This window comes from Habropoda laboriosa, unplaced genomic scaffold (assembly GCF_001263275.1).
Source record: "Habropoda laboriosa isolate 0110345459 unplaced genomic scaffold, ASM126327v1 scaffold105, whole genome shotgun sequence".
NCBI classification, from domain to species: Eukaryota; Metazoa; Arthropoda; class Insecta; order Hymenoptera; family Apidae; genus Habropoda; species Habropoda laboriosa.
Genome location: NW_017100206.1, coordinates 306692 through 333050, shown reverse-complemented (window position 1 = coordinate 333050; position 26359 = coordinate 306692). Strand labels below are relative to the sequence as shown.

General features: G+C 41.9%; 5 protein-coding genes across 5 annotated transcripts in view; 4 read left to right on the top strand and 1 right to left on the bottom strand.

Annotated features, from left to right (window-relative positions):
- Window positions 1-901, top strand: part of LOC108570598 (palmitoleoyl-protein carboxylesterase NOTUM) — an 11414-nt gene extending 10513 nt beyond the window's left edge. Inside the window, exon 8 of the mRNA XM_017932482.1 lies at window positions 564-901. Coding sequence (XP_017787971.1) covers window positions 564-901 — 338 coding nt within the window. The remainder of the gene's footprint in view (window positions 1-563) is intronic.
- A 3676-nt stretch (window positions 902-4577) lies between these two features.
- LOC108570596 (PI-PLC X domain-containing protein 1-like) lies at window positions 4578-7645 on the top strand. Its single transcript, XM_017932480.1, has 6 exons — window positions 4578-4629; window positions 4729-4902; window positions 5188-5419; window positions 5838-6188; window positions 6525-6712; window positions 7284-7645. The coding sequence occupies exons 1-6, from the start codon at window positions 4578-4580 to the stop codon at window positions 7643-7645; spliced, it is 1359 nt and encodes a 452-aa protein (XP_017787969.1).
- Window positions 7646-8530: 885 nt separating this feature from the next.
- LOC108570597 (prostaglandin E synthase-like) lies at window positions 8531-11292 on the top strand. Its single transcript, XM_017932481.1, has 3 exons — window positions 8531-8653; window positions 8821-9064; window positions 10737-11292. The coding sequence occupies exons 2-3, from the start codon at window positions 8939-8941 to the stop codon at window positions 11100-11102; spliced, it is 492 nt and encodes a 163-aa protein (XP_017787970.1). The 5' UTR covers window positions 8531-8653; window positions 8821-8938; the 3' UTR covers window positions 11103-11292.
- A 1928-nt stretch (window positions 11293-13220) lies between these two features.
- LOC108570595 (Niemann-Pick C1 protein-like) lies at window positions 13221-17527 on the top strand. The gene is given in 9 exon segments (XM_017932479.1): window positions 13221-13659; window positions 13738-13984; window positions 14073-14146; window positions 14251-14692; window positions 15088-15333; window positions 15489-15791; window positions 15890-16454; window positions 16551-17033; window positions 17123-17527. Coding segments are annotated over 9 exon segments (2862 nt in total). The 5' UTR covers window positions 13221-13558; the 3' UTR covers window positions 17524-17527.
- A 4369-nt stretch (window positions 17528-21896) lies between these two features.
- Window positions 21897-26359, bottom strand: part of LOC108570593 (plexin-A4) — a 252813-nt gene continuing 248350 nt past the window's right edge. Inside the window, exons 9-15 of the mRNA XM_017932473.1 lie at window positions 26286-26357; window positions 24498-26182; window positions 24186-24399; window positions 23927-24110; window positions 23128-23838; window positions 22890-23035; window positions 21897-22799 (exon numbers count right to left, since the gene is read on the bottom strand). Coding sequence (XP_017787962.1) covers window positions 22626-22799; window positions 22890-23035; window positions 23128-23838; window positions 23927-24110; window positions 24186-24399; window positions 24498-26182; window positions 26286-26357 — 3186 coding nt within the window. The 3' untranslated portion in view covers window positions 21897-22625. The remainder of the gene's footprint in view (window positions 22800-22889; window positions 23036-23127; window positions 23839-23926; window positions 24111-24185; window positions 24400-24497; window positions 26183-26285; window positions 26358-26359) is intronic.

The window sequence follows — 26359 nt, the reverse complement described above, 5'->3', positions numbered from 1 at the left end:
CTAAAATTGTCCTTATTTTTCGTTTGATGGTATTAGTTCAGTCCCTTCGACTCCCAACGCTAGATAAAAATACTGATTTCTCTTTTCCAGGGATCGTTGCCATTTTTCAGAATTCTTATTAATCACACCTTCATTCATGTACTCTTCGTTTGTATCATGTATTAAACCTCAAATACTTTACGTTCACAAATAAACTACAATTATTATTAAATCTAACGTCCGTATATTCGTAAAATCTTAACGATGCAAATTGTCATATTCCTACCGTACACTTCGTCTAATTACTATTATCAGTAATTTCTCGTTACCGTATCACACGAGCAATACATTTGACAGACCGGTTCGCTTGAAGTTCCTCGAGATCTCGAGCTGGCTCGTAAATAAGCTACAATTATTATCAAACCTAACGTTCATATATTCGCAAAAACCTTAACGATGCAAATTGTTGTATTCCTATCGTACACTTCCGTCTAATTACTGTCATCAGTAACTCCTCGTTACCGTATCACTCGAGCACCATATATTTGACAGACCGGTTCACTTGAAATTCCTCGGGATTTCAGGCCGCCGGAAGGGTAACAAGCAGAACAACGACAGCAACCACACGGGCATGTTCAACGGGACCAGACCGCAGCGCTCGGTGATACCATCTGGCAAACGGAAGTGCGTCCAGGGCTGCCACTTCCGGTTAATCGAACGTTGCACTTGGCCGCAGTGTAATCACAGCTGCCCGAAGCTGCACAACCCGTTCACCGGCGAGGAGATGGACTTCATCGAGCTGTTGAAGAGCTTCGGCCTCGACATGAAGAGCGTGGCGAACGCGTTGGGCATCGATATACAAACGTTGAACAGCATGGACCACGACGAGCTTCTGAATCTCCTTACGCAACGAGCGAATTAACTCGGTTGCATTAAGTAAGAGATATTCCATCCAATGAAACAACGTTTAGGAAGATCACGTTCCCCCGTTGGTTTTGCGTACAGCCAGAGATAAAGTAGGACATTTGATCTTTGTATCTGATCGATTGCTGCTGCTATTCCTTTCTTCGTCTTTCTGCTCGTTCTTCCGATAGAACGGAGAGATAGTTTCCTCGGAGGGAATCTTCGAAGGGGAAAGAATTGTGTATTTAGAAAGAAAAGAGACTTACCTTTTACATTTGAGACACTTGGGAGTATTTTCGAAACCTCGTCCGAGGTTCCAAATGCGTAATAATAGAAAAAAGAAGAGTATTTCGAGCGGAGATGAACCAAATTGTGTGTACATAATTTGTTAGAGTTTTAACGCGATACTCGATCGAGGTTTCACGATCGTGTTCGCCTTCCAGCAAGCTACTTAATTTAATTAGCGTCCGATTTTAGTTCAATTGGACACCCGAGAAATCAACGAGAATTCTTCTTCTTTTTATTTTTTTTTAATAATTCCCGTCGTGTTCGTTTGTATTATGTGAAGCGTACGTTTCACACACCGCCCTCGCGAGTAACCGAAGTATCTTAATTTATTCGATAGGTTTTAGGCGAAGTTTAAACGGGCATATAATCATGTTGTTAACGAATTAATTCAGTTCGTGGTGATTCGTTCGCCGTCGAGAGAACGAAACGCTGATCAGCCATGAGGCTTCACTTCCGACTTACCAAAACGTCCTTCCCTCTTCAACGTTTGTACCTGGTCAAATAGAGAACAGCATATTCGCAGAACGTTGTAACATCTTGTTCACATGTATCGTTTTTAACAGACAGGTCAAAAAATTCCCATCCGCAACTTCTGCAGAATATTTATCTTTACGTTCCGAACGTTTTTTTGATCTGTCCAAGAAGAACAGAAAATTCTTTCGTTTTTTCCGCTTTGCTTACCAAAGAGAAGAAGCTTTCTTTTTTTTTTAATTTTGTTTTTAATGGAACGACAAAAGAATGCCCGCTTCTTTTTCTTCAAATTTCGTTCAAATGCGATCGAAGCTCGAACGGTAAGCAACGGAATTTTCGATGAAATCGATCCATTTTACGCGTACACGTACTTGAGAAGTTCTGGATTCGAAATGTTCAGTATTAACACTGCCGGCTTATGGTCGTCGCGTTCGATGTCCGCCGGAGCTTGAACGAGGCAAATTAAGTCGAAACGTTCAGCTCGATTCAATAGAACGCGCCGGAACCGAGTTTTGCGAATTGATGCCAATAACGAGCAAACCGACCGACAAAGCAGCTTCATAGACTGATTAAATTATCTACCTCAACGAATCAAATCGTATTAACGTCCTTCTGTGTACTATAAACGTCGATTAGAAGAGTTTAACGCGAAACAAGAGTAATTAATGTGGGTTAACGCGAGGTCTCTCTCGCGCACGCTTAAACCACGCGTCGTTGTATCTAATTGTATCCAACCACTGTAATATACTTGTCGAAGTAATTAATTATTTATTGAACGCGACAGAAGTAGGTTTCACGCGACGATCGGAGAGGAAACGAAGATTATCCCGGGAGTTTAATTTATTTTTCACGCAGCGGGATCTATAGTTCGATCGCGATGCTCCTCGACTCTCTTCGCCTCTCTTTCTCTCTCTCTCTCTCTCTCTCCCTCTCTTACGTCCGTGCAGGAGAACATTGTTATTTTGTATTCGCGTGAAATTTGTAAATAAATTGTATATCTGTTGTACTAAACGAATCGCAGAGAGTAATGTTATTTTACCATTTGCATTCATCATTATCGATCACGATGGAATAGTTTCTTTCTTACATCGAGTATCCCGGCAATTTTCAAATCCCTTTTTAATTAATAAAAATTCACAGAATTGAAGAGTTAATTTTCAATTAGCACCGAATCAATGTTAAAGCTGACCTTATCGCAAACCTCGATCAGACAGATCGTACAACCTCGCTACATCTCTTCCACCGACTATACCTCACATTTAAAAGGGCAATCTACGAAATCGTCGGAACAGCGTCCCCATCCTCGCTGATCACTCCAATTAACGAGGGACAATTAAGTTACCCTAATTACGTCTCCACAATTTCTGTCCCCGGAGCTAATCCGCAAACACATGTCAGAGAGCATAAACAATATCGGGGGAATCGCGTCGCTTCAATATCCCAGCAGCGAAATGATCTGTCTGCTGGGTGAGCGACACGGATCGAACACGGGTGTGGATCGTTGGAACAGTCGGTGGTTGGCAAACATCATCGAACGTAGAGTAACGATAAATCGAGTCGCCTCGTTGGCTGCACCTGTACCTAATCATCATCCTGTTAGCTCTCACGAGTCCCGTCGGTCCTCCTACCTCCTCCCTCCTGCCCTCCCCTTCCCGTGGCCGCTTGTTCAGCCACGAGCGAGGGTGATAATTCAATGTAGAATCAGAATCCGTCCCCCAACCCCGGGTCTAGCTTGGATCCGTCGTTGCTCTCCGATCCTCTCCTGCTAGCTAGCTAGCCCTCCCGCCCGTAGTCGTTGTCTCGAAACTATATATTCCACGGCATACGCAGGAAATGGTGTTTAATGCCGACGGGTCAGACCGGGTCTGACCCCCGGTGGTTCGACGACAGTCGATAGGATGAGGCGAACGACGAACAGAGAAAAAACACTGGTGTACGATCGAACGTGCGACGAGGACAGCCAGCTACCAGGTCCCCACCGGAGCAATTGACGTGTCCGAGGAAGTGATGGAAGGATGGCACAATGTGCTTGAATGTCCCATAAGCGAGCGCGGGTTCTATATTAAACTGGTCCGGTTACGGGTCGTTCGGTTGTCTATCGTTCAGTCACTGGACTGTCTCCAGACGGCCGGATCAGTTGGCCTAGCAGGATAACGCGCAATCGATCCCACTTTCTCCGTGGTTCCTATCTTCCTTCCAGTGGTTTTACTTGGTATACACGAATCGTGTTGCGGGTCGATACTGTTTTCGTTACCGTTTGCTTGCCGCGTGGATCACACGGACGATGCGCCGATCGAGCGGTTCGCGATCTCCTTGAAGGATCCAAGAGGGGAAGACGACGCGAGAGACACGGCGACGGTTCCGTCGACGGACAAACAAGCGCGACTCGAATGCTCGATCGGCCGTCGAGGAAGAAGGAGAACCAGGAATCGTGAGGGACTCCTGGCGATCGCGGAGTGCAAGCGCGACGTGTAAGTGTATCGCTGTTTGAATAACGTTGCTTTTCTGTCTTTTCTCGTTGGTTTCGTTGCTCTGTCGCGTTGATTTTCTTCGTTCGAGTGGGATTTGATTTTATTTAGTAGTTTCACGGTCGAAATTCATTGGAAATAGTAAAGTTGTGGTCGGTTGGAAATTGTTATTAATATTTCGAACGTATGAAATAGTTCTATTCTGAAATGCTACTCTGTGCGAATTTTCAAATTCAACACGCAACGCAGTTGATCAACTCTAAATCTTATATTTTTAAAAAATGCCAAAACACTTCTGCTCATCAGACATTGCTCAATTTTCACCCAGAGTACAGCTGAGCTAAGCAAAATACGAGTAGCATTCCACGATTAAAATCGCAGATTCGACCAATTCTTTTTAGCGACAGAATATTTTTGTTGAAACGATAGGTAAATCTTGGACGTGCTTGGACAAAGTAGCATTGCTCGATGATGCTGAAGGGAGTAATATTGCTATTCCTTCACTTGTTCTGCGACATCGGTGAGCGGCAATCTTTAATTAACCCAGAAGTCTCGCGTTTCCCTCTTCGCGTTGCATCCGAAAATGAAAATTGCTGAAAACGTTGCCCGTGAATTTCAGCATTGGCAGCTCAATGCGGAAAAGTATGGCTGACAGTCTCCTCGTTGTGGAGACCAATCGCTGCTAGCGACAAAGTCATCGACGCTGAGCTCGAAGTAAATTGGGATCTCGATTGTCCATCGAGCACAGGATACCCAGATACCATCAAGGTGTTCACTGCTGACCCAGCACATAGTAATAAGTTTTGTTTGCTTCTCTTGAACGTCGTATCTCGAACAATTTTTACATGTACAGCTCCACTGCATTTCAATCGTTTTCATTTCAATTCGAATGGGATCAAATTTTTTTTCAAACACTTTGAAATTGTTTAAGAAAAGAAATCTTTGTGTTTATTCAAAAGAAGACGCTGCACGAAGCATTCAAGCGAACATAAGCGTGTTATATTTTCTCTTCAATCTCATTTGAAGTTTAAGAATGAAAAGTAACGATATCGATATTGGATCGACATCGTGCTTCCAGACAAAACGGTGAAACCAAAGCTGATTTTGACCTCGCTGCAACACCCGAGAGGTTATTATCGAACGAATATCACGGTTGGTCGTCCACCGTTTCCCGGTGGATGGGACACCAAGGATGGCGCGACGCTTCCTGGCCCACATTGCCTGAAACACCATGCTGCTCTCTATAAGGACGGGTCAATCCTCACTAGCTCGTGTTTGCAGATCTGGCCTACGTGGATGTACGATTTGAGGTAGTGCATTACTTTTTTTTAGCTTCAATTTCCATAGAGATTATATATTTTTTTTTTTGTCTAATTTATTCTCCCCTTTAAAATACTTTTATTGCAATAAAATGTGACGATTTTTAATTATTCAATTATTCTTTGAAAAAATAACATCTTCCTAATCGCAGTATCAATCGTTATACCAACAAAGATGTAACTGATTAAATTCGAGCAAATCGGGCAATAATAGAGAATTTTCCAACTAGATTGAAAAAATCCAGTTGGAAACTATTCTTCCCGAAAGCTGCATTAAACAGTTTATTCTTTAATCAAAGTGTTTCCTTTCAATTCAATTTTAGCATCTCACAGTGGCTCTCTGAAAATTTGACGCTTTTAAAAATAATTTCCGTATATTTCCTGAATATTTTTTTCCTATTCTGCTCAGGCGACAATTAGGGAGGCTTCCAATAGGTAGCCTAATGATCCCCGGGACGCATAATTCCGGATGCTATAAACACGGTGACCTAACGAGGCGAGATGCGTTTCAAAGATACCTGTTAACGCAGGACCGCGATGTGTGGACGCAATTAGTGCACGGTATAAGGTATTTGGACATCAGGGTTGGTTATTACCCGTCGATTCCAAACGGGACCGTTATCGAGGAGGGCAACCATATAAGCAGATTCTGGATCAATCACGATGTCATCCGGATTACCCCTCTATCCACGATCATCAAAGACGTGAGAAACTTTCTAAACGTAGCTAGGGGAGAGGTGGTCATCATGGACTTTCATAGGTAAATTGACGATATGGAATGATATAGTAGTGACGATTTGCGTATCGATAATGCTGCGAGAATGAGGTTACTCTCCGTCCGTTGCATTCATTTCGAATGATTATGAAATTAAGCGCAATGGGTCGCGATATGTGTCGAGGTTAATAGTGTATATTTATCAATTGAGAGCAATATTTCTTTTTTCGAGATAAATTTCGTAGATATTCGTCGAACAGAGACTGATGTTTCAATGTTTAAAACGGTAGTGTTAGTTTGTATTAGCGTGATACAATAGCCATAAATTATCATGAAAACAAGATAATACGTATACTCAGCGTGAAATTATGTTGCTTGTAGATTTCCCGTGGGATTCGAGGGTAGGCCAAGTAGGCATCGCCGATTGGCCATGATCCTCTTACGAGAATTCGAAGGTCTGATCCTGAAACCAGATAGAGGGGTCGAAGGTCTGGGTCCGACCTTGAATGATATTTGGACCGGAGGGAAACGCTTGATAATTTGTTACGGCGACAAGCACACCGTGAATGGTAAATTTATTATCAGTTTACCGTGCAATCAAATTGTTCACTTGAACACCGTGATTTATTGGTACTTTCACGGAGAGCGGTGAAACCTTGCTTTCCTATAATAATCCTTAAATTTGCGTAGCGTCAATTATTTAGAAAAACTGCACAAAGGTAAAAATGACAAAATGGAGAAATCGAATATATAATTAAAGATAATACTGAAACGTTCGTTCTATTTTCGTTCAATTTATGCTGCATAATTTCGCGAGTTCACTACTAAAACACAAGAGTACGTACTCGATACTAAAATCTTCGGGACTAAAATTTGAATACTACTTAAATTCCAATTAATTTGAACGAGTGAACAACACTGTACTGTCGATAGTATAATTTAAAAAAAAACTCAATTTAAAATTCCTGTCACAGATCCAGAATAAATGACTTAATTTAACGCAAAAATCCTTTCACAAGTTTTCCTCATTTTTCGACTTACAGTGTACCCATAATTTGTCATTTTTCCTTGGATTTTCCAACGGAAACTGTGTTTCATCTTTACTTCACCAACCGCAGCCAGAAATCGGCTTGATTTCAGAGTACGACTGGCTATGGCCGACGATGTCCCAGGCCTGGGGCAACCAGCAGACGGTGGAGGGGTTGTTCAAGTATCTAGACAAAGTCATCATGAGCCCGAAGAAGACCAGGAACAGCCAGAACCCGCTGTGGGCGGTGATGGCGGAGTTGACGCCGTATCCGTTGGACATAATCTTCAATTTAGCTGGCGGGCTGCGACAGATGGCTGACTCCGTGAACAGAAATCTCACGTACAAGTTCCAGGAGGAATGGTGGAAAGAAACGAACATCGTCGCGACGGATTTCTTCCTTGGAAATAATCTGATCGACGTGTCGATACAGGCGAACATCAAGAAGAGCAATATCGCCCAGTGGCGCTTGTAACTCGCATACACTTCTACCAGGATTTCACTTTTAATTAGATGCTGCTTTGTCGGCGAAAGAGGAAACCGCGAAAGATGAACCCCTTTGATCGTTTAATTCGTTGCGAATAGAAAATCTGTCGATTCGATATCTTCTTCTCCGTTCGATCTGAATTTGCTTGGTTCGATAAGAAAAACGTGTATTCTTGAATTTCCGCGAGAAACGGTAGGAAAAGATAGAAATGCTTTAGGAGTATCAAAAGATAGGATCGACGATCATTTTCACCGGAGTAACTGTGAATTTACAGATTCGATAGATCGGTCGTGATAAAGAATCTTAGAGTAAAATAATATGTAAATTAAAAAAACTCCTTGACACGAGAGTATCAATACATGTACCAGTAAAAAAGAAACACACACACACATTTCTTCTCCTCCTATTTTTTCCTCCGATTTCGAAGCTAGCTCGAAGAATAAAATTCCTCCACAGCAGTCGCGTGAATCTCACAAGGTATCACACTCTCGTTTCTCCATTCATCCTGAAACACGTGCACTCTCGAAAACTCGAAACATCACGGTTCCATTTTAACATCGAAAAGAACTTCATAAACTCGCGACATTTCTCAGTATCGGCACGAGCTCTCTCTCGCTCTACTCGATTCAACGACGAGACCTTTTCAACCGCGTTCTCCACACTTCCGGGACTTTTTAACGCTGGCCTTTTTCCCAGTTTGAAAAATAAACGAGCCCGTTCGAAACAAATGCCGCGACGTTTCCTAAAACGTGCTCGAGCCTCGGTGGATCGGCGTGGCGCGCGACCATTTGACTTCCAAATGGGGCTGTGGGACGCGAGATCACGTTCGAGACACCGGTTTTCGAGGTAGTCAGTCGTCTGGTAGCAGCGAACGACAACGAATCGATGCGAAGTGAATTTTAACGCGGCCCAGCTCCACCGGCAGATTCGACTTTTCTCTCGAGCACTCGCGCCGCCAACTTTCTAACACGCCTCGAGCTTCGATTCGCTCGTGTTGTACGTATTTCTTTCTCTTTTTCTTATTTTTCTCTTATAGATTCTTCTCGCTTTTTCTCTCTTTCTGCCTTTGTCTTATTCTCTCTCTCTCTCTCTGGTGTTGTTTGGCCGACGCGGTTGCCGCATTATCGCGACGTTGATAAATGGTCCTTCTCATTCTCACCAAGATCGAGAATGGCGCACGCAACGAGGCGAAAGAAATGTTAAGGAAACGACGAGTTGCGCCGGCTATTCTTCGCGTTTTTCTTCCCGATACGAGACCAGCCGGCCAGCCAGCGTGAAACAATGGAGAACAATCTTGTGAACGAGGCGAGAGAGCTGTGGGCCGTTTACGCCTGGTGGTCGTGCGTTCTCGTTCTCAAGATGAACGCCCTGACATGGTTCACTGGGCGAATTCGAGTAGCTAGACAGGTAAAATGGTTCTTTATTTCCATTCTGTTTCAACAGGATTCTCTGACTTTTTCGGGATTGGTGGTAAACTTGTTCGGGGATGTTGAAGAATTAAATTCGTAGTATCTTGTTTATGCTTGAGGGTTCATATGAGTGTGAAACTGTCGCGAGTTGCTCTCGAGAGACGAATTTATCTGTGTACGATATTGAGAGAGCTGGACGTACAATCTGAGAGTATTCTCGTGAGCAACTATCGTAAAAATCTCTGAAGCAACTAACAAAAGGACGTCTCTAAGTGATAATCACCGACGTTGATGAAACTTTGGTATACCATAGTACTCAAAAAAATAATCGACACGTATTCTTTTTTATCGACAATCGTCAATATCGAAGGGGTAGTAAGGATGCTTGAAGAATGGTATAAGTTGACAAATTCTGTAGACTTCGTTCGTCACCTAATTTAAATTCGTTCACACTTTCTACTTGCAATCGACGCCAAAGAATACACACACTTGAGGTCCACTGCTATCTTCCAATGTTATCTTTAGCTTTCCTTATCAGAAGTATTTAACTTTACGCGAAGACCTTCTCGAGCAAGTTGAAGCAGAAAATACTTCAACGGTGCAATTATTTACATTAACACGTCATTTATCTCGACGCACACGGAATCGCCGGCATTCTCAACACTTTACCATCCGCTAGTCTATGAAACGGACGTACAGCACTATCGATCGACTCATTTAAGTGCGATTACGCTGCTGGTGTAGCCTCGGTTTTGTCCGTAGTTCGATAATTTGCATACGCATTCATAAAGTTCTACAATATTTACATGAAAAGGAAAAGAAAAGCTTGTAATCATTTGTATTACCAATGTAACGTTAATTTTCTTGAAAAAAGTCGGTAAATCTCCTTAACTACTCCTTTTCGCGCGAAACTATATTTCAAACAAAAAATTAAATTCATTTTTAAATTCGCCTCTCGGTGACAAATTTTTCTCATCTCATAAAAATCGAACGAGATTTAAAATTCGCTAATTGTTTTTCGCGTTAACGTTTATAATAGTTTCGTTATTTAGAATGCTAAATTTCGTTAGAATTTTAAACCCGTGTCTCTCGGTGACAAATTCTTCTCACCGCATAAAAAACGAACGATGTCTTGTACACCTATCCCCCGATTTACACCGTACTTTATTTACACGATTTCACTTTTACACGGTTTTCAAAATAACGGCTCTTCAGAAATATAAACGGTTAAAAATAAAAGTTTATGCTGCGCACATATTTGTACAGTCATTTTTTAGTACCGTTCGTTTGTTAACACTGGCATTAATCCAAAAAATGAACGGAATTTCCCCCTTTTTTGCAGACAAAAAGCATTCATTTGCTGCCGCCGCGGATCTTTCATTGGCGACCGGCTATTTTCGCCTTCATCGATCGCTCTCTCGAAACTAAACCCTGACCCTGAATATTTTTTGTTTTATTTTACTTTTATTTTACATTTAAAATAATGAATTTAATTCAATCACCGACTAAATTATGCGCATTTTCTTTTTTCCCCGATTTACACGGTTTTTCATACAAAAAGCCATGATTTCGATTTACACGGTATTCTGAGGAACCGATCATCCGTGTAAATCGGGGGACAGGTGTATGTTCAATATTTAGAATTGGCTGGTTTCGAATGATTTTCGCAGGTGATCCACAGCGAGGAGGACAGAATGTGGTTGAAAGGTCCCGATATAATTTTATGCCCAACTGGAGGCGGCCACGAGGACGTGGATCGCATTCGAAGCGCGCATCGGCACGATCTTGAAACTGTACTCCCTTATCTCCTAATTACACCGATATGGCTGAGCACGTCACCGTTGTTTCCTCTGGCCAGAGCGATTCTGCCCGGTTTCGCAATAGTCAGCGTATCATACACGTTGCTGCACATGAAAATCGCGAACCTGCACCACCGTTATTGCAAAACAATCCTGTCTGTTTTCCAGCACACCGTCTTGATTTCCATGTCGGCCGTATCCGTCCTCCATTACGCGTTCTCAACCGTGCGCCAATAAGTTTGCGCGTTTGTTTCTTATAGTTATCGAAATGCAGCCGTTGCATTTTGATAAGATAAGCACGGCCGGTACTGCGCGTTTCGCGTGCGCCAGTGTAAGCAGTAAAAGTTAATGTTATCTTCTGTGTAATAGAAACTTTTGTAATAAAATTTCCATGCGAGAGAATAAATTTTATGGATTTTAGAAATTCTCCGGCGCTCCGTGGAATCTCGCGAAAATTGCAATTTCTTGGTGGCTCGAGCGTTTACTCGAGGTTTTAGTAAAAGGAAATGAGAACGAATGTGTGAAAGGATTAAAGTAAAAACGCTGAATTTATCTTTTCTACCTTTCATTTCGAAAATTCAATCCTAAAATGATCGAAATACAATACAAAAGATTGCAATTTTGTGGTCGAAATATTCGCACGGGTTTATTTGAATTTTTAGCAAAAGGAAATGGGAACGGATTTGTAAAAGGATTAAAATGAAACCGTTAAATTAATTTTCTCTACGTTTTATTTTCACGACTAAGTGTACATTTACCATAATCATCGATCTTTTAATAAACGCCGACGATGGCAGGAAAAAGTTGTTGTTTCCGCGAAGAACACCTTACTTCTGATGACTTGAAGTTATTCGTCTCACGTCACAGTAGTAACACGTACTTATCCTCGTGATCAATTCATCTTCGATAACACGCATTATCGACAGTAAACCAGTACCGAAAAGAAAAAATCTGGTCTGCGATACATTGGAAATTCGAAAGCAACGAAACTCTCGTCTAACACATCTTCCTCATTTTCTCCGCGAAAAAGAAACGCACACGTATGTAGATAAAATCTGAAGAAATACTCGAGTAGGATGCGCGTTACGCAACGCTCGTTAAAGAAGCAAATGTTCAGTTGGTTCTGTCCACAACTGCTCGTTACATATCGCTGCAACTATCAATTTCGCGTTCTTGACCAGTTCACCAACCATCCGGCGTCTTGTTTTCATTTTCTTCTCTCGACGTGTCGATAAACATCGGATAAAAACAGACGACGGTCGTTGGTGAAACGAGCCAAGATGAAAATCGTTCGTCTCGATTCATTAAGATCGTAAACGAAGACGAGACACGACATTGTCCGAGCACCCTTCTGATTCCCGATTCATAATTACACATGAAAGAAACCGCAAAAGAAATTAATTGTACTCATTATTTCTGTTGCATAGTAGCCCGATGATGTATCACGCCGATGATCATGCCTATCCGAGTTTCGATCGTGAACTGAGCGTACTAAACGCGGACATCGTCGATGCTGTATCTTCATTATCATTGGATTTAATTGATAAGTATTTAGCTTCGATAGATTACGACGTGTCCCCTGCGTTATGTCTTTGAGGTCAATAGTCAGTTATTAAGTTAATTTTAAGTGCGACTTGTGCAGATTCGTAGAGCTAAGCGAAGTAGTAGTGTTTCGTTTGCCATTGGAGCACGGTGATTCTTCGAGCCATCGATTTCTATCGAAATCGAATCGAATCGAATCTCAGGTAATTTTTACTATTTCTTTTTGTAACCTGCATGACATGTGGAAAATGTAATATGTTCGTTATGTAAAATCGTGTATTTCTTGGTTTTATATACGTTCCCTTTGTTACAACAAAGTCATATATACTTCGCAATATTGTCGATAATTCTGTGAAATTTTTTGTTGATATTTGACGCATGCTTCTTGGAACAATCGATCATTTTACGAATGATCAACGAGTAAAAATAGACTGAAAATAGTGGTTACAGGGAAGAGCTCCGAAAACTGGTTAAAATGTTAATGTATTCGGAACCAGTGTACGTCAATCTCGGGTATTACAAATATGGGAAAGGAAATAAATGCGCATTTGAGTTCGATCATTTAGGGACTTGGCACACATTTGTTTCTCTCTGTAGATGGACGAATAAAGTAGTAAAGCAACGCAGGTAGAATAACTTTTTCAACGTACTTACGTTTTACATTGAACATCGAAGCCTGTGTGATTCATAAATTCCATTACCCGCTTTTATGATAGTTTACATTAGACGATGGTTACGCGCGCTGATAACGCAATGTCTGCCGGGCGTAATCTGATGCAGCGAAACGTGTGATAAGCGGAGAGAAGTGTCGCGATGGAGAGTGACAGTCGATTGTTCGCAGAGTTGGACAAAAGTTCCGTGCACAGGCTTCTTCAAATGGAGTTATTCGTCTTCGACTGCATGTTCTTCTTTACGTTCCTATATCTATTTGTGTACTTAATCGGTCGTCAGATTTAGAGGTTAGGTGGCCACTGTCCTTCACCCGTTGCGAAGGACTGTAACCAAGACAGCGAATCGTATTGCTTCGCATTGCAAAATCGAATCTTCTTTCCTCATAGTTTACTGTCCGCGTTTACGTGAAACGCGCGTAAAATTCAACCATGAGACGAAGAGCTACAATGGTGCTGTAATTAAGTTTCAGTGTCGAAAAGATGGAAATAGAGGAGAGAATCATTCGTAAACGAAGTATACGCAGCTATCTGCAAAGTGTGCCGCAACGTTGGTCAGAAATAGTCGAACATTTCTTTTATCAGTAAGTTTGACACTCTGGTCGCTATGGAACGTGAGAATTCTATTCGCTCACATCGTTGGTTGTCGTGTGTTTTTTCAGACTTGGTCTAAAAATTGCTCGACGACCGTTGAAATGGCTCATTGGAAGTACTGTGATAGTGTTAATTTCCCTTTCTGGTTTATATTGCTTTCGTCAGGAGAAAAATCCTGTGAGATTATGGGTTCCACAGAATTCAGATTTTGTTCATGACACAGAATGGATGTTTGAACAGTTTGGACAGGGATTGAGAATGGAAGGTATGATACTGACAGCTAACAATGTCTTGGAACCGGAAGCTCTTGCCAGGGTAGCTATGAGTATTTTGTTACATCTATTCCAACAGAAATACAGAGTTTGTGCATAATATACATTTTAGCTTGTTTGAATCATTTCAGTTGAATGAAATAACCAAGCAGGTTATTTCTACTCAAACTCCTGATCAAATTACGTGGACAGATGTATGTTTCAAGTAAGCATTCTTCTGTACATGTTATCAAATATGCTTTATTTTATGGATACCATAAAATATGCCAAAAAGAAATAAAAACTAATTTCTTTGTGTTTAATGCACAGAGTGCCTGTCATATCAGGTATTGTACATAGAAAAAAACGCAGCCATCAACTTGATAATTTCTTTGACATTGAACCTGAGGTACAAATTAATAGTACTAAGTTTGAACCTGCAGTTCATGCTGATTCTGAACTCTATTGTAATATAGTCAACAACTTGCCAAAAGCTTGCCTTTTAAATAGTATCTTGGATATATGGGAATATGATACTAATGCAATTCTTCAAAAAACTACAGAGGAGATTGTCAAGGATGTAAATACAGCAAAAGTGAGCCCCACTTTGGGTCATCCACTAAACTTTACAGAATTACTGGGTGGCATAACAAAAGATGAAAAGGGTAGAATTATCTCAGCTAGAGCTGTAAAAACACAATGGGCAGTTTATATAAATCTTTCAGAAGTGGATATGAATAATTATGGCAACGATGTTGGAACTGCTGATTGGGTAAGGTAAGTTTATAAAAAGGCCTGAATCATGATTTACATATAAGTTATATAATGAAAAAATATTTTATGGAAATGTTATTGATTGATACATGATGTATACCGTGTAATTTATGTAATGCATGTTTCAAATGTTTCATATGATTTAGGCCTTACTTTACTTTTAAAGTGATTTTGTCAAGATTAATTTCGAAATGTTGTTTTTATGGATAAATAATTCGTTTATCTATAATATATGTATACTAGATGTACATTTCTCAAATATTTCAGAATAAACGTTTATTTCTCCTTCTAATATGTCAAGTTTCAGCAGTTGCATTTATATTTCATTTTCTTGATGTATTATGAAAAATATAACCCATAATATTTCGGATAAAGTGAAGTTTTCACTTATAGGCAACAGATGATGTACTAAAGTGGGAACTTGCTTACTTAAATGTATTAAACAAAAATGCGAGGTTATTAAATAATAAGAAAGATGCAAATCATACATTATCCCTTTTGTATGAAGCTGGTAGAAGCTTCGGAGATGTTACTTTTGTAACAATGTTCGGAAATATTGATATATTATCAATAGGATTCATTTTGATGTTCTTCTACGTTCTAGTCATATTTTCGGATTACAATTGGGTGGGATGGAGAGTAAGTTATGACTTAATAATCACATAAAGTACTTGTAAAATCTCAATTAGAATGGGAAATTTTTCACTTGAAAAATTCTACCAAAATTTCACTACAATAGTACACAATACCAACATGTTTGCACATTCATTTGCATTTTATATCATTTTCTATAGGTCTATCTCACTGTTGTCGGTCTTTTGTGCGTCGGTGGTGCTTTTATAGTTTCAATCAGTGTATGTTCCGTTCTTGGAATCCCATACGGACCTGTACATACTTCTTTACCATTTTTATTATTGGCTCTCGGAGTAGACGATAATTTTTTGATAATGGCTTCTTGGAAAGAAATACATGCACACAATTAAAACAAAAAAAAGCCACTAGAGGAGAGAGTAGCTCTAATGTTAGGACATGCAGGCTCAGCTATTAGTATTACTTCTCTTACCGATGTTGTTGCGTTTATTATCGGTGCTTCTACAGTAAGATTAACTTTATACTTTATTTAATATAATATAGCGAAACAGATAAATGAAGTATTGTCAAATTTCATATACTACAATGTCACACGTATTTCTAGATATTACCATCGCTTCAATCATTCTGTATATACGCGGCGTTTGGAGTACTACTGACGTTTTTATTTCAAATCACGTTTTACGTTGCCTTTTTTTCCATCGATGCTCGACGAATCGAGAATAAAAGAAACTCGTTACTGCCGTGCATCGTTCATGAAAATTTCACACAAAAATTCATCAGTCCACAAGAAGAACTTCCCGCAAAGTTGATAACCAAATTGTATTCAAACGTGGTTCTAACGATGCCCGGAAAAATATTGATAGTATTAATAACAATAGTTACAGCGTCGGCTGGAATTGTGGGCTTGTTGCAATTGCAACAATGGTTCGATCCAGCCTGGTTTATACCAAGCCATTCGTATCTAAGCAAATATATCAACGTACGTCGCGACGAATATCCAGAACATGGTTACGAAGCGATGATTCTTATGGGAGATTTCAACTATACAGCGGAATTTCCAAAATTGCTAAATCTCGTGGATAGATTCACGAATTTATCAACCATACAAAGCATACATCCTTGGCCCCAGGATTTCACGAAATTCGTCTGGGACTACTATCGAAGAGGTCAACGATCATTCTTTAACATTGCAATATTAATTTCCCCGTAACAATTGTCAAGTGAATTGACGAATGACATTTTTATTTTTTTTTAATCAACAGACTTGAAAAATACAATACTCGAGGATACGGAATTTCGCCATTATTTATCCAAGTTCTTGTTCAGTCGAAACGGTGGCAAATATCAGAGGAACTTCCGTTTCAAAGGAGATTTAACGTGCGGCGAAAATACTCCGGCGATTTTAGTAACTACCATAGATTTTCTTTTCAAACGATTTCACGGTCCGCATCAGTGGATTCCAGCTATGGACGACAGCAAGCAAGCGACGAAGGACGTTGGAATCGACGGTTTTGTCACTGTTTGGAGCGAAGTGTTCAGCTTATGGGTAACCGACAAACTCATCGCGCAGGAAGTTCAGCGAAACGTTTTATTGGCGTTATTTTGCGTGATGGGAATGACAGGATTGTTGATCGCCGAATTACAAACTTGCTTCTGGATCTTCTTGTGTGTACTCCTCACACTTTTGAACGTCTGTGGATTCATGTATTTTTGGGGCTTGACGATAGACATTGCGTCTTGTATCGGTGCGTGATACACTTCTTCGCAACAAGAATTTGAATTCTACTTTAATTTTGCAAAGCTGCTTTATCGTTCAATTTTTTTTTTTTCCAAGGTTTGGAACTTGGCATTGGATTATGCGTGGACTATGCAGCTCATGTTGCACATGCATTCATAAATGCTGCATCTGAAAGAGGAAGCGAAGATCGTACAAGAAGAGCACACGTTGCGGTGAGATACATTGGTGCTGCAGTTGCATACGGTGCCGGTTCGACGTTGCTCGCGCTCTCTATGATGGCGTTTTCGGAGAGTTATGTGTTTCATGCATTTCTGAAGATTTTCATCTTGGTGATACTGTTCGGTCTCTGGCATGGATTATTCCTTCTGCCTGTGATATTGAGCACAATCGGACCGCGAAGTCTACGATCGCATACAGTACCCCCTCAATCACCTGAGAAAGTCGAGGACGCAGGTGACAATGTGACGAGTCCGTTGAACAAAGAAACGGAAAGTTAAAGAGAACGCCTACGATGATTCTTTATCAATAATATTTATTTTTGGTTCAATAAACATACAAAATTATTACACTATCCGTACTATTAATTTAAGATTAAAAAAAAAATTACAAAATAATGTAGCAAGGTTGATATAGATTTATTAATAATAATTATTGATCGGAAAGGAACATGACTATTATAAACGTAACGTAATCGTGTTTGCTGGATGCGTTATCTTTTTTTCTTTTCTTCATTTGTATGTATAATCATAATTAATGTTTATGACGTAAAAATGAGCGGCGAGGGAGCGACCCCGGATTGATTGGCAAGCTCCCTCCGCTGCCTCTCTCAGTCTTGCACAGTCCACGAACAATCATGCAAATCTTTCAATTTTTTTTTTCCAAGGTTTGGAACTTGGCATTGGATTATGCGTGGACTATGCAGCTCATGTTGCACATGCATTCATAAATGCTGCATCTGAAAGAGGAAGCGAAGATCGTACAAGAAGAGCACACGTTGCGGTGAGATACATTGGTGCTGCAGTTGCATACGGTGCCGGTTCGACGTTGCTCGCGCTCTCTATGATGGCGTTTTCGGAGAGTTATGTGTTTCATGCATTTCTGAAGATTTTCATCTTGGTGATACTGTTCGGTCTCTGGCATGGATTATTCCTTCTGCCTGTGATATTGAGCACAATCGGACCGCGAAGTCTACGATCGCATACAGTACCCCCTCAATCACCTGAGAAAGTCGAGGACGCAGGTGACAATGTGACGAGTCCGTTGAACAAAGAAACGGAAAGTTAAAGAGAACGCCTACGATGATTCTTTATCAATAATATTTATTTTTGGTTCAATAAACATACAAAATTATTACACTATCCGTACTATTAATCACACATTTATAAAAAAATAATAATAATAATATATTAAGATTAAAAAAAAAATTACAAAATAATGTAGCAAGGTTGATATAGATTTATTAATAATAATTATTGATCGGAAAGGAACATGACTATTATAAACGTAACGTAATCGTGTTTGCTGGATGCGTTATCTTTTTTTCTTTTCTTCATTTGTATGTATAATCATAATTAATGTTTATGACGTAAAAATGAGCGGCGAGGGAGCGACCCCGGATTGATTGGCAAGCTCCCTCCGCTGCCTCTCTCAGTCTTGCACAGTCCACGAACAATCATGCAAATCTTTCATTCGAATGATCCTATCATACTCGGTCTTCTTTATTTGTCATCTCTCTCTCTCTCTCTCTCTCTATTTCTCTGTGTGTGTGTGTACCAATGGTCTCTCTCTTTCTCTTTACCCTCCTACCGTTTCGAGACCACAGTTTACGTAAGATCGAGCTTACCCCCTCGAGCAGAGACAAGGCAAACAAGAAGACCTAAATATATATGCTCATACGTAACACGGTCATCCTTCGACAGAGACATTCGATTAGAGGCATACATTCTCTCTCTCTTCAAATACGATTCAGCACACACGGTAGTAGACTGCCGGGGCAGCAAGCCACGCACGAACGATACGGCGATACACATCTCCTTACTTAGTTCGAAATTTTACAAATTGGGATCGTACATTCCATAATTAATGAGGAACCATCGATACAATAATAATATTTACTTAGCAAAACGTGCCGATCGGTAGTGTGGCGAAGGACGCGTGATGTGTGAGCACAGTTAAACGCGTTTACGATGAGAGGGGGAGGGATGGGTGGGGGGAGATTTGATGATAACGATGATATTAGTGGTGGAAGGGGGTGTGATAAAGTTGGCGCAGGAGGATGTTGGTAGAAGGGAGAGGCGGGTTGTCTCCTTCGATTCAAAGTGGGAGGAGGCTCTGATGATGACCGGGGGGGCTAGAGGGGGGAGGGTTTGAACGTTTTCAAGGAAATTGCACGTCTGCTGCTTGCCAGGAGTTCAAGGTACACGCACTTTATAGGGATACACCATGGGAAAGACACTCAGGGCAGACACTGACATAGAGACTAGGCTACCGACTATATGTATACCTATCTAAACGTGTAATTAGCGTACGCACCGCGTACACCCGGTACGCCCGCACTCCGCCCGCCTTTCGGGTTGTGTTTATTTTTTGTTATTATTTTCATTTTATTTCAATAAGCAAAAGCACGTGTACACGTTCGTTACACGCGCTCCCGTCCCTCACTTTCCATTTGTCTTTCTCTCTCTCTCTCTCTCTCTCTCTCTCTTTCTCTCGCTCGCTCGCTCTCTCTCCTTCCCGCTCTTTTGTTCTCATTTTTTCCCTTTCTCTCTCTCTCTCTCTCTTCTATCTCCTCCCCATTTTTTCCTTTTTTGTTTAATTATTATTATCATCGTTTTATTACAATCAGCGATCGCGTCGTAGTCGTGCTTTTATAGTAAACGCTATGTAGTCTTTATTACTCAAGCTTATGCCCAAAAATCTACCAGAGGCACTTTGGGTTTATTAGTACCATTTGAAGTCGGCGTGCGCGGGGGAGGGCGCTGCGAGTCCTTTGTATTTATTTGTTTTCATTTTTTTGTTATTTTTTTTTTATTTATTTATTTTTTTGTCTTTAGCAAGTGAATACAGCGACTGAACGACGTGAGATTCCTTCGCTTATTTTCGCGTTTCTCGAGTTGACGGAGTACCCTGTCTGTGATCCATATCTTCGTCTTCCTTTTTATTCTTCTTCTGGTTCTTCGTGTTTCACGTACGTTCACCGCTTTAATTTACGCACCCATCCGTTCCCCCTCCCCCGTTCCTTTCCCGTAGCCTACCAACTCCGCATCTTTCCCTGCTGCCTTACCTTTCCACACACGGTCTTCCGATGTTTTTTGAGCAATAAATACTTTCTCCACTGACAACTGCACATTGAATTGACGCACGGGACACACTCACGCATACACGAACAATACACATTCGCTACCAGCCGCTCGCGTTGACAAGACACTCTCGAAGGTTTGCTCTTGATTCGAGCACCTTCGACGATATGAATTCTTTCGCGACAAGTCTCGATACTCGATCGAAACTAACCTACGCGGGATTTGAAAAGTCTTATCACGTGGCGAAACACCACAGTGTCGGGTTTCGATGTGCGTTTGTAAAAGTGGTACGTTGACCGTACGACGAACTTGGAAGAAACGATAGGCGATTCACGAAGATTCCTGGCGAAGGATTTTTCGAAAACGATGATGCCACTTCTTTTATTCTTTTTTCTTTCTTTCTTTTGATCCCTCTCTATATGTTTATAGGTTAAAACGAATGCACGATTCGACTCGTTTGAAAATGGCGCGCAGGTAAAATGCTCCTAGGACAAAGGGGGGTTTTTTTTTTGTTTCGAGTGCTGTCTACTGCGAACGGCTCCCGACCACACTCATCTGCATCAATTGTCTTAAACTTCCATCCATACCAATATGGCTACATCCACAGAGTTTAATGTTACGCTTTAATTAATGATTATCAATTCATATCAATTCAATATCAATGTATTACAATCAGACAATACTTAACAGTGATCGTTATTCATTATATATTACAATAATTAAGAGTGACAACAACATGACGACGGAGGCGTTGAAGCATTACAAGGGAGAAGAGAGAGTGGCACAATGTGATTTCCTAGGAATTATGAGGAAAGAGTAGAAGAGGCGCCGATAGTGGACATCTTTATTACATGTAATATAAAGAGAGGTAATGATGACACGAGGACAAGGGGGACCTTTTTTTCCGGTGAATATGAATAGCGCGACAATGATAAGGAGGTGAACATCGGGTGATGGATGCACGACGATGAGAACGAACGATTAATGATAAAATGGAACAATGAGCTGGAGACCAAGGAGGGGAAGCACGCACACTCAACACAACCGTCACATCGAGCTGGCCTCGCGCGCGGCCATAGTCCATAGATTAATACCTATTAACTAATACACAGTCTGCCTCCGATTTCGCGGATGACTCCTTCCTTTTTTTTTTTTTCGTTTTGGATGCATGTAAGTATAAATAATACGCGTAATGCATGGCGTACGTACAGTATGGCGACTTGCTCGATCGACGATCGATGGGCCAAAGCTCACGTTTACAAATTTGGACGAGAATTGTTGTTTTGCGACGCCACTCTATTTCCGTTATTTCTTTCAACCCTTTAAATTTTCATTCCCGTGCAACGATCAATCGTCGTGGGAGAAGTATTTCGGTGTCAGCGCCGATACTGTACGCGCGCGCACGTTCCTCGGATACTGCATATACATACACACATACTTTTGCGCCGGTATAAAGTGTATATCTGTACACATATACATACGACATACCATCCATGTATATATAATATACCCATATTGTTTAATTAATCATCGTTAATCGTTAATTATCTTATTTATTAAAATTCGTCAGTTCGTAATTCAAAAAAATTTCATTTAGTAGCGGTGGATGGAAATGTTTCTTCGTTAAAAATCGCCGATCCCCGATAAGCGGCGGCAAATATCGACCGTTTCTTTTTCATTTTTTTTTTCTTTTTTAAACACATTTACAAATTATCGGATCGATCGGCTGATTCGTTCACTCACTTATATCACTAATGTCCTATTATTTTTTCGTTCGTTTTAAAACCCTATCCGCCGTGTGATCGCGAGCATTGTGGATCGTCGCCACGACGATTTTATAGCGCGCGAAATCATTTCAGTTTTCATCTTGTGTGTGTGTGGCTGGTTGGCCGCCGGGCGGTGTGGGCGCACATCGACAATTCTATTACAATTAATCGTGATTTTGGTATCTTATGTACAATTATGCGTGGCAATGCGCTGCGTGAATAACGCTACACCTGCCAGCCAGCGGCCGAAATTCAGAAGACTTTGTCACAAAAACACTTCAGGTCCTCGTAAGACATTTTGCGACTTCCCCGTTCGAACATTTTACCGGTCCGTTGTGCAATTTTCTTCTTGTGTTTATTAATTCGCGTACTAAGCTGAGATAACTGGCTTGCACGAAAACCTGAGACGATCGATTACAAGATAGGCCAGTCCTCTTGGTGATTCCTTGAGAATACCTAACTGCGGTTGAGTATTCAGCAGGGTAACTCTTGGCGGGCAGGCTTTGTCATATGTTTCATAGAGTTCATGGTACATCAGGGGTTATCCGCCGCCATAATATTATGTACCTGTTCGAGCTTGTATGCCAATCTCTGTTTCTGCGAGAACTCGTCCTCCTCCAGAGTAACTATCAGTTGTTCGTTGTATTTATCCGCAAACCTGTACAACTCGTACAGAGCACAATTCGTGTTGAACTCTGCCGTGTGCAACTGTAAAGACAGAAGAAAAAGAAGAAAATGACAATGAATGATAATCCTAACAAGATTACGAATGAAATTCTTCAGGAAAGAGACACATACCCTAGACTCTTCGGCAAGCATGGCGTTCATGTCTTGATCGGATATGGCTGGCATCACTTTGATATCTGCGTAATAACGTTCTACCCACTCTTTGTACACTGGAATGTCCTTTGCGTAAAGTAGCTTAGAACTCGGCGAGTCCTTACCTAAAGAAAAACCAACGAAAGAATGTCTCGTTAAAATGTTGAAAAATTCCTCTTGAACCAGAATCGAAATAAAATCCTTGGGTAATACACACCTAATCTATGATCTGAAGTGGAACAGCTGTCCATGAATGTTTGCGCGACGACGGACAGACACGAGTCCACGATATTCGACTTGTGTATATCGAAAATGAAGTTAGGATTTTTAATGAGGTTCACCCAAAACCTCAGCGGAAGCGAGTTGCTCTTCCATGTGTGAACAACTTCAGGGTCGGATATGCCGTGTTGCAGTGCTTGGTCATCCATGAAGTCGAACATGTATTTAATCGCGAGAGGAAGAGCAGATCCTCGATGGGCAGTGCTAAAGATTGTTTCGAACAGATCGTCGACGAATTTCTGGAGGGTACCCTTCGTTGCTAGTAACCTCGTCAGATAGATCTCTGACACCATTTTATTACTACGATCCCCTTCCTTTCTCGCGTCGGAATCGTGGTGTTTGACAAGATGCCAACACTTCAATCCGCCGTCGTGATTCTGATTCAACGGTGACGTGGCGCGAGAGAGCGGAGGGCTTGCCGAACTGAATTTACTAAGGTTCAGGGTCTCGTACTTGTGCGATTTGTCCGTCTTCTCCGAGAGGATCGACAGATTGTAGATCGACGACTGTTTGGAAACTAAGTTGAGCGAGGCTCCGTCTGGTACCCTATAATGGTTCAGCGTGTTTCGTTTCTTCCATTCACCTTCCGTCTTTGTCGTGGAGTCTTCGTCGTAAAGGATCAATCTACCGGATGCTCCAGTTCGCCATTCTGTCGCAACAAAGATATACGCGTTAGGTTGAATGCTTCAATCGATACATACGTACGACGGTCCAGATGAAACTTTGAAACCCCTTACCAAGATCAAGATCATCCTTCTTGGGTCTTTTACTGTACGGTGTGGCTCTGTAGATGGTGTCCAATGCCTTCTCCTTCACTTGAGATATCGTGTCACAGTCGAGAACCTTGACTGGAACGTTCTCTGTGTTCGGATCCATTCCACCGACGAAGACCGTTTGTTGCGATATTGACACGTACACCGTCTAAAGAACGAAGAAAAATGTGAACGAGGAAGAAAGGAATTACAGAAATTTACGTATCGGAATAAACGTTCTTACCATTGGTTTGAAATCAATGGACTGTCTAATCAGCTTCTCTTCTGACAACGAATATCGTGCTTCGGATGTAATAGCATCGACAGGACCCTTGTCAACTTGCTGCTTCACTGCACGGAACAGTACGTACAAGGGTTCTCCAGCACACTCTCGCATGAACTTGTAGAGTAGGAAAGTGAACCAAGCTGACAACATCTTCTCAGCGACGCTTTCCGTTCTGAAATGCAGATGAAACGACATAAGTACCGTTCTACGAACGACAAATCTCCAACGATTAACCGTCGAAATATTGCTTCGAAAGAAGATCGAACTCACCTTCTAAGGAACAGCTTCGGATGACTCTTTCCTTCCGTACATTTCTCTATCAATTCCGCTAAAAGAGTCTTCAAAATATCCGTGCAGTATTCCATCTTGCTCTGAAGCGTGACCATGATAAGACTAGCCACGACAACTCTCTCCCTCATCGTGAAATACCGGTTGCTCTCTAGGGTCCTCACGAAGAGAAGCAAGAAAGTCTTATTCATGATCAACTGTCCAAACAATCGCAGTCCTTTCTCCTTTCTCGTTAATTCCGGTCGATCCCATTGCAACACCGGCGTGTTATCGTCGCTCGGGAACAGTATCATCATGGCGTAAGTTCGATAATCCAAGAAAGGAATACCTCCGCTGGTCAAATCGCCCGTGAGATCTGTCATCTCGGTTTGCAGTTCGGCGAAGGCCTCTTTACACTCGGCGGCGACACGAAGCTCTAGAATGTCCATTTGCTCCTGCATATTCTTCAACACGCGATTGCTCTCCGTGGATTTGCGTCGGTACGCGATCAGGAAGGCGATGAACACGACAACCAGGATGACTATGGCAGCGATCACTCCGATCAAAGCTGGCTTGGACAGCGGTCCGTTCGGACCAGCTGCCGGGGCGTAGCTCAGTTTTCCAATGTTGTAACGAAGCCTACCGCCAACGATCACGATAACCTCGGGTAACTCCTGTTTATTCGGGAAACCGAGCGAGTCTATAGCCGGCGGTTGTGTCAGAGGTGGTCTGCAGGTGAGCTGTTGTCTCGAGAGAGAAGTGACGTTGCAGAAAGCGTTACCAATCTGTACAGTCACGTCGGATTCCTGGCAGGCACGGTCGAGGTGTTGCCCGTTGATGGTCAGATAGTCGCTCTTGTAGTACTTGATCTCCTCGTCGAACACCTCGTATATGGGATTCGGATAGAGGAGAAAATCGTTGAAACCCTGTTGCGACAAATTCTGCACGCCTGTCACGTTGTCCATACGAAAACCGTACTCCAACGGCACCGGTTTCTCCGCGTCCAGGACAACGTGTTCGGGAACCTCGATGGTCGGCGACTTGCAGTACATACTTTCTTGGCTGTGCACCTCGCACTGCGACACGAACATCTTCTCGTCGTAGTACACGTACATCTGCGGGCTCTGGATGTAGCCCAAGTTCTTTCCAGTCACCGAGATCTTTATTCCACCCGCTGGAATGCCTTTAGGGATCTTCATTTGACCAGCGACACCGCTCTCCACGCTTTCTATCGTCGGATCGTCCGCGTACTCGAAGTAACCGTCGTAGATCCGAGACGCGCCGTCGAACGTCATTCGAACTTCGCCGTTCGTCTTCCGGTTACTCGCGCTGGTCATGCAGAGCGCCTCGTTGATCTCCGCGCTGATTATCGAGCATGGCAGACGATCGATGAACGCTTTAATTGTGCTGCCGGCGTTCATGTAATTTCCGGTAATCCTCACGGTGGTACCACCGCTCATCGGACCGTATTTCGGCGATATAGAGGTGATCTGAGGATCCACGAACTCGAAGTTGTACTCTGACTGACCCCTGAAGTCCTCGATCATCACTATAACCGGTCCACGTTTTTTCGCCCACTTCTCTGTACCTGGACCGTCGACTCGGCAGACGATCTGCTTGGTGCGCATGTAGAGCTCTTCGTACGGTAGACATCTCATTCCACCGACCATTACGCCGCTGTAGATGTCCTGTAATAGAAACAATCTACGTTAGAAGTCTGTGTCCCAAAGGAAATCATGTTTCTACCACTGTCTTTTCAATTACTCGACGAAGTAGACCAATTTCTCTTACCTTGAACGTCTGACCCAAGTTGATGCCGCGTATTGTCACGTTGGTGTTACCTTCCCAGGGTCCCATGACCGGCT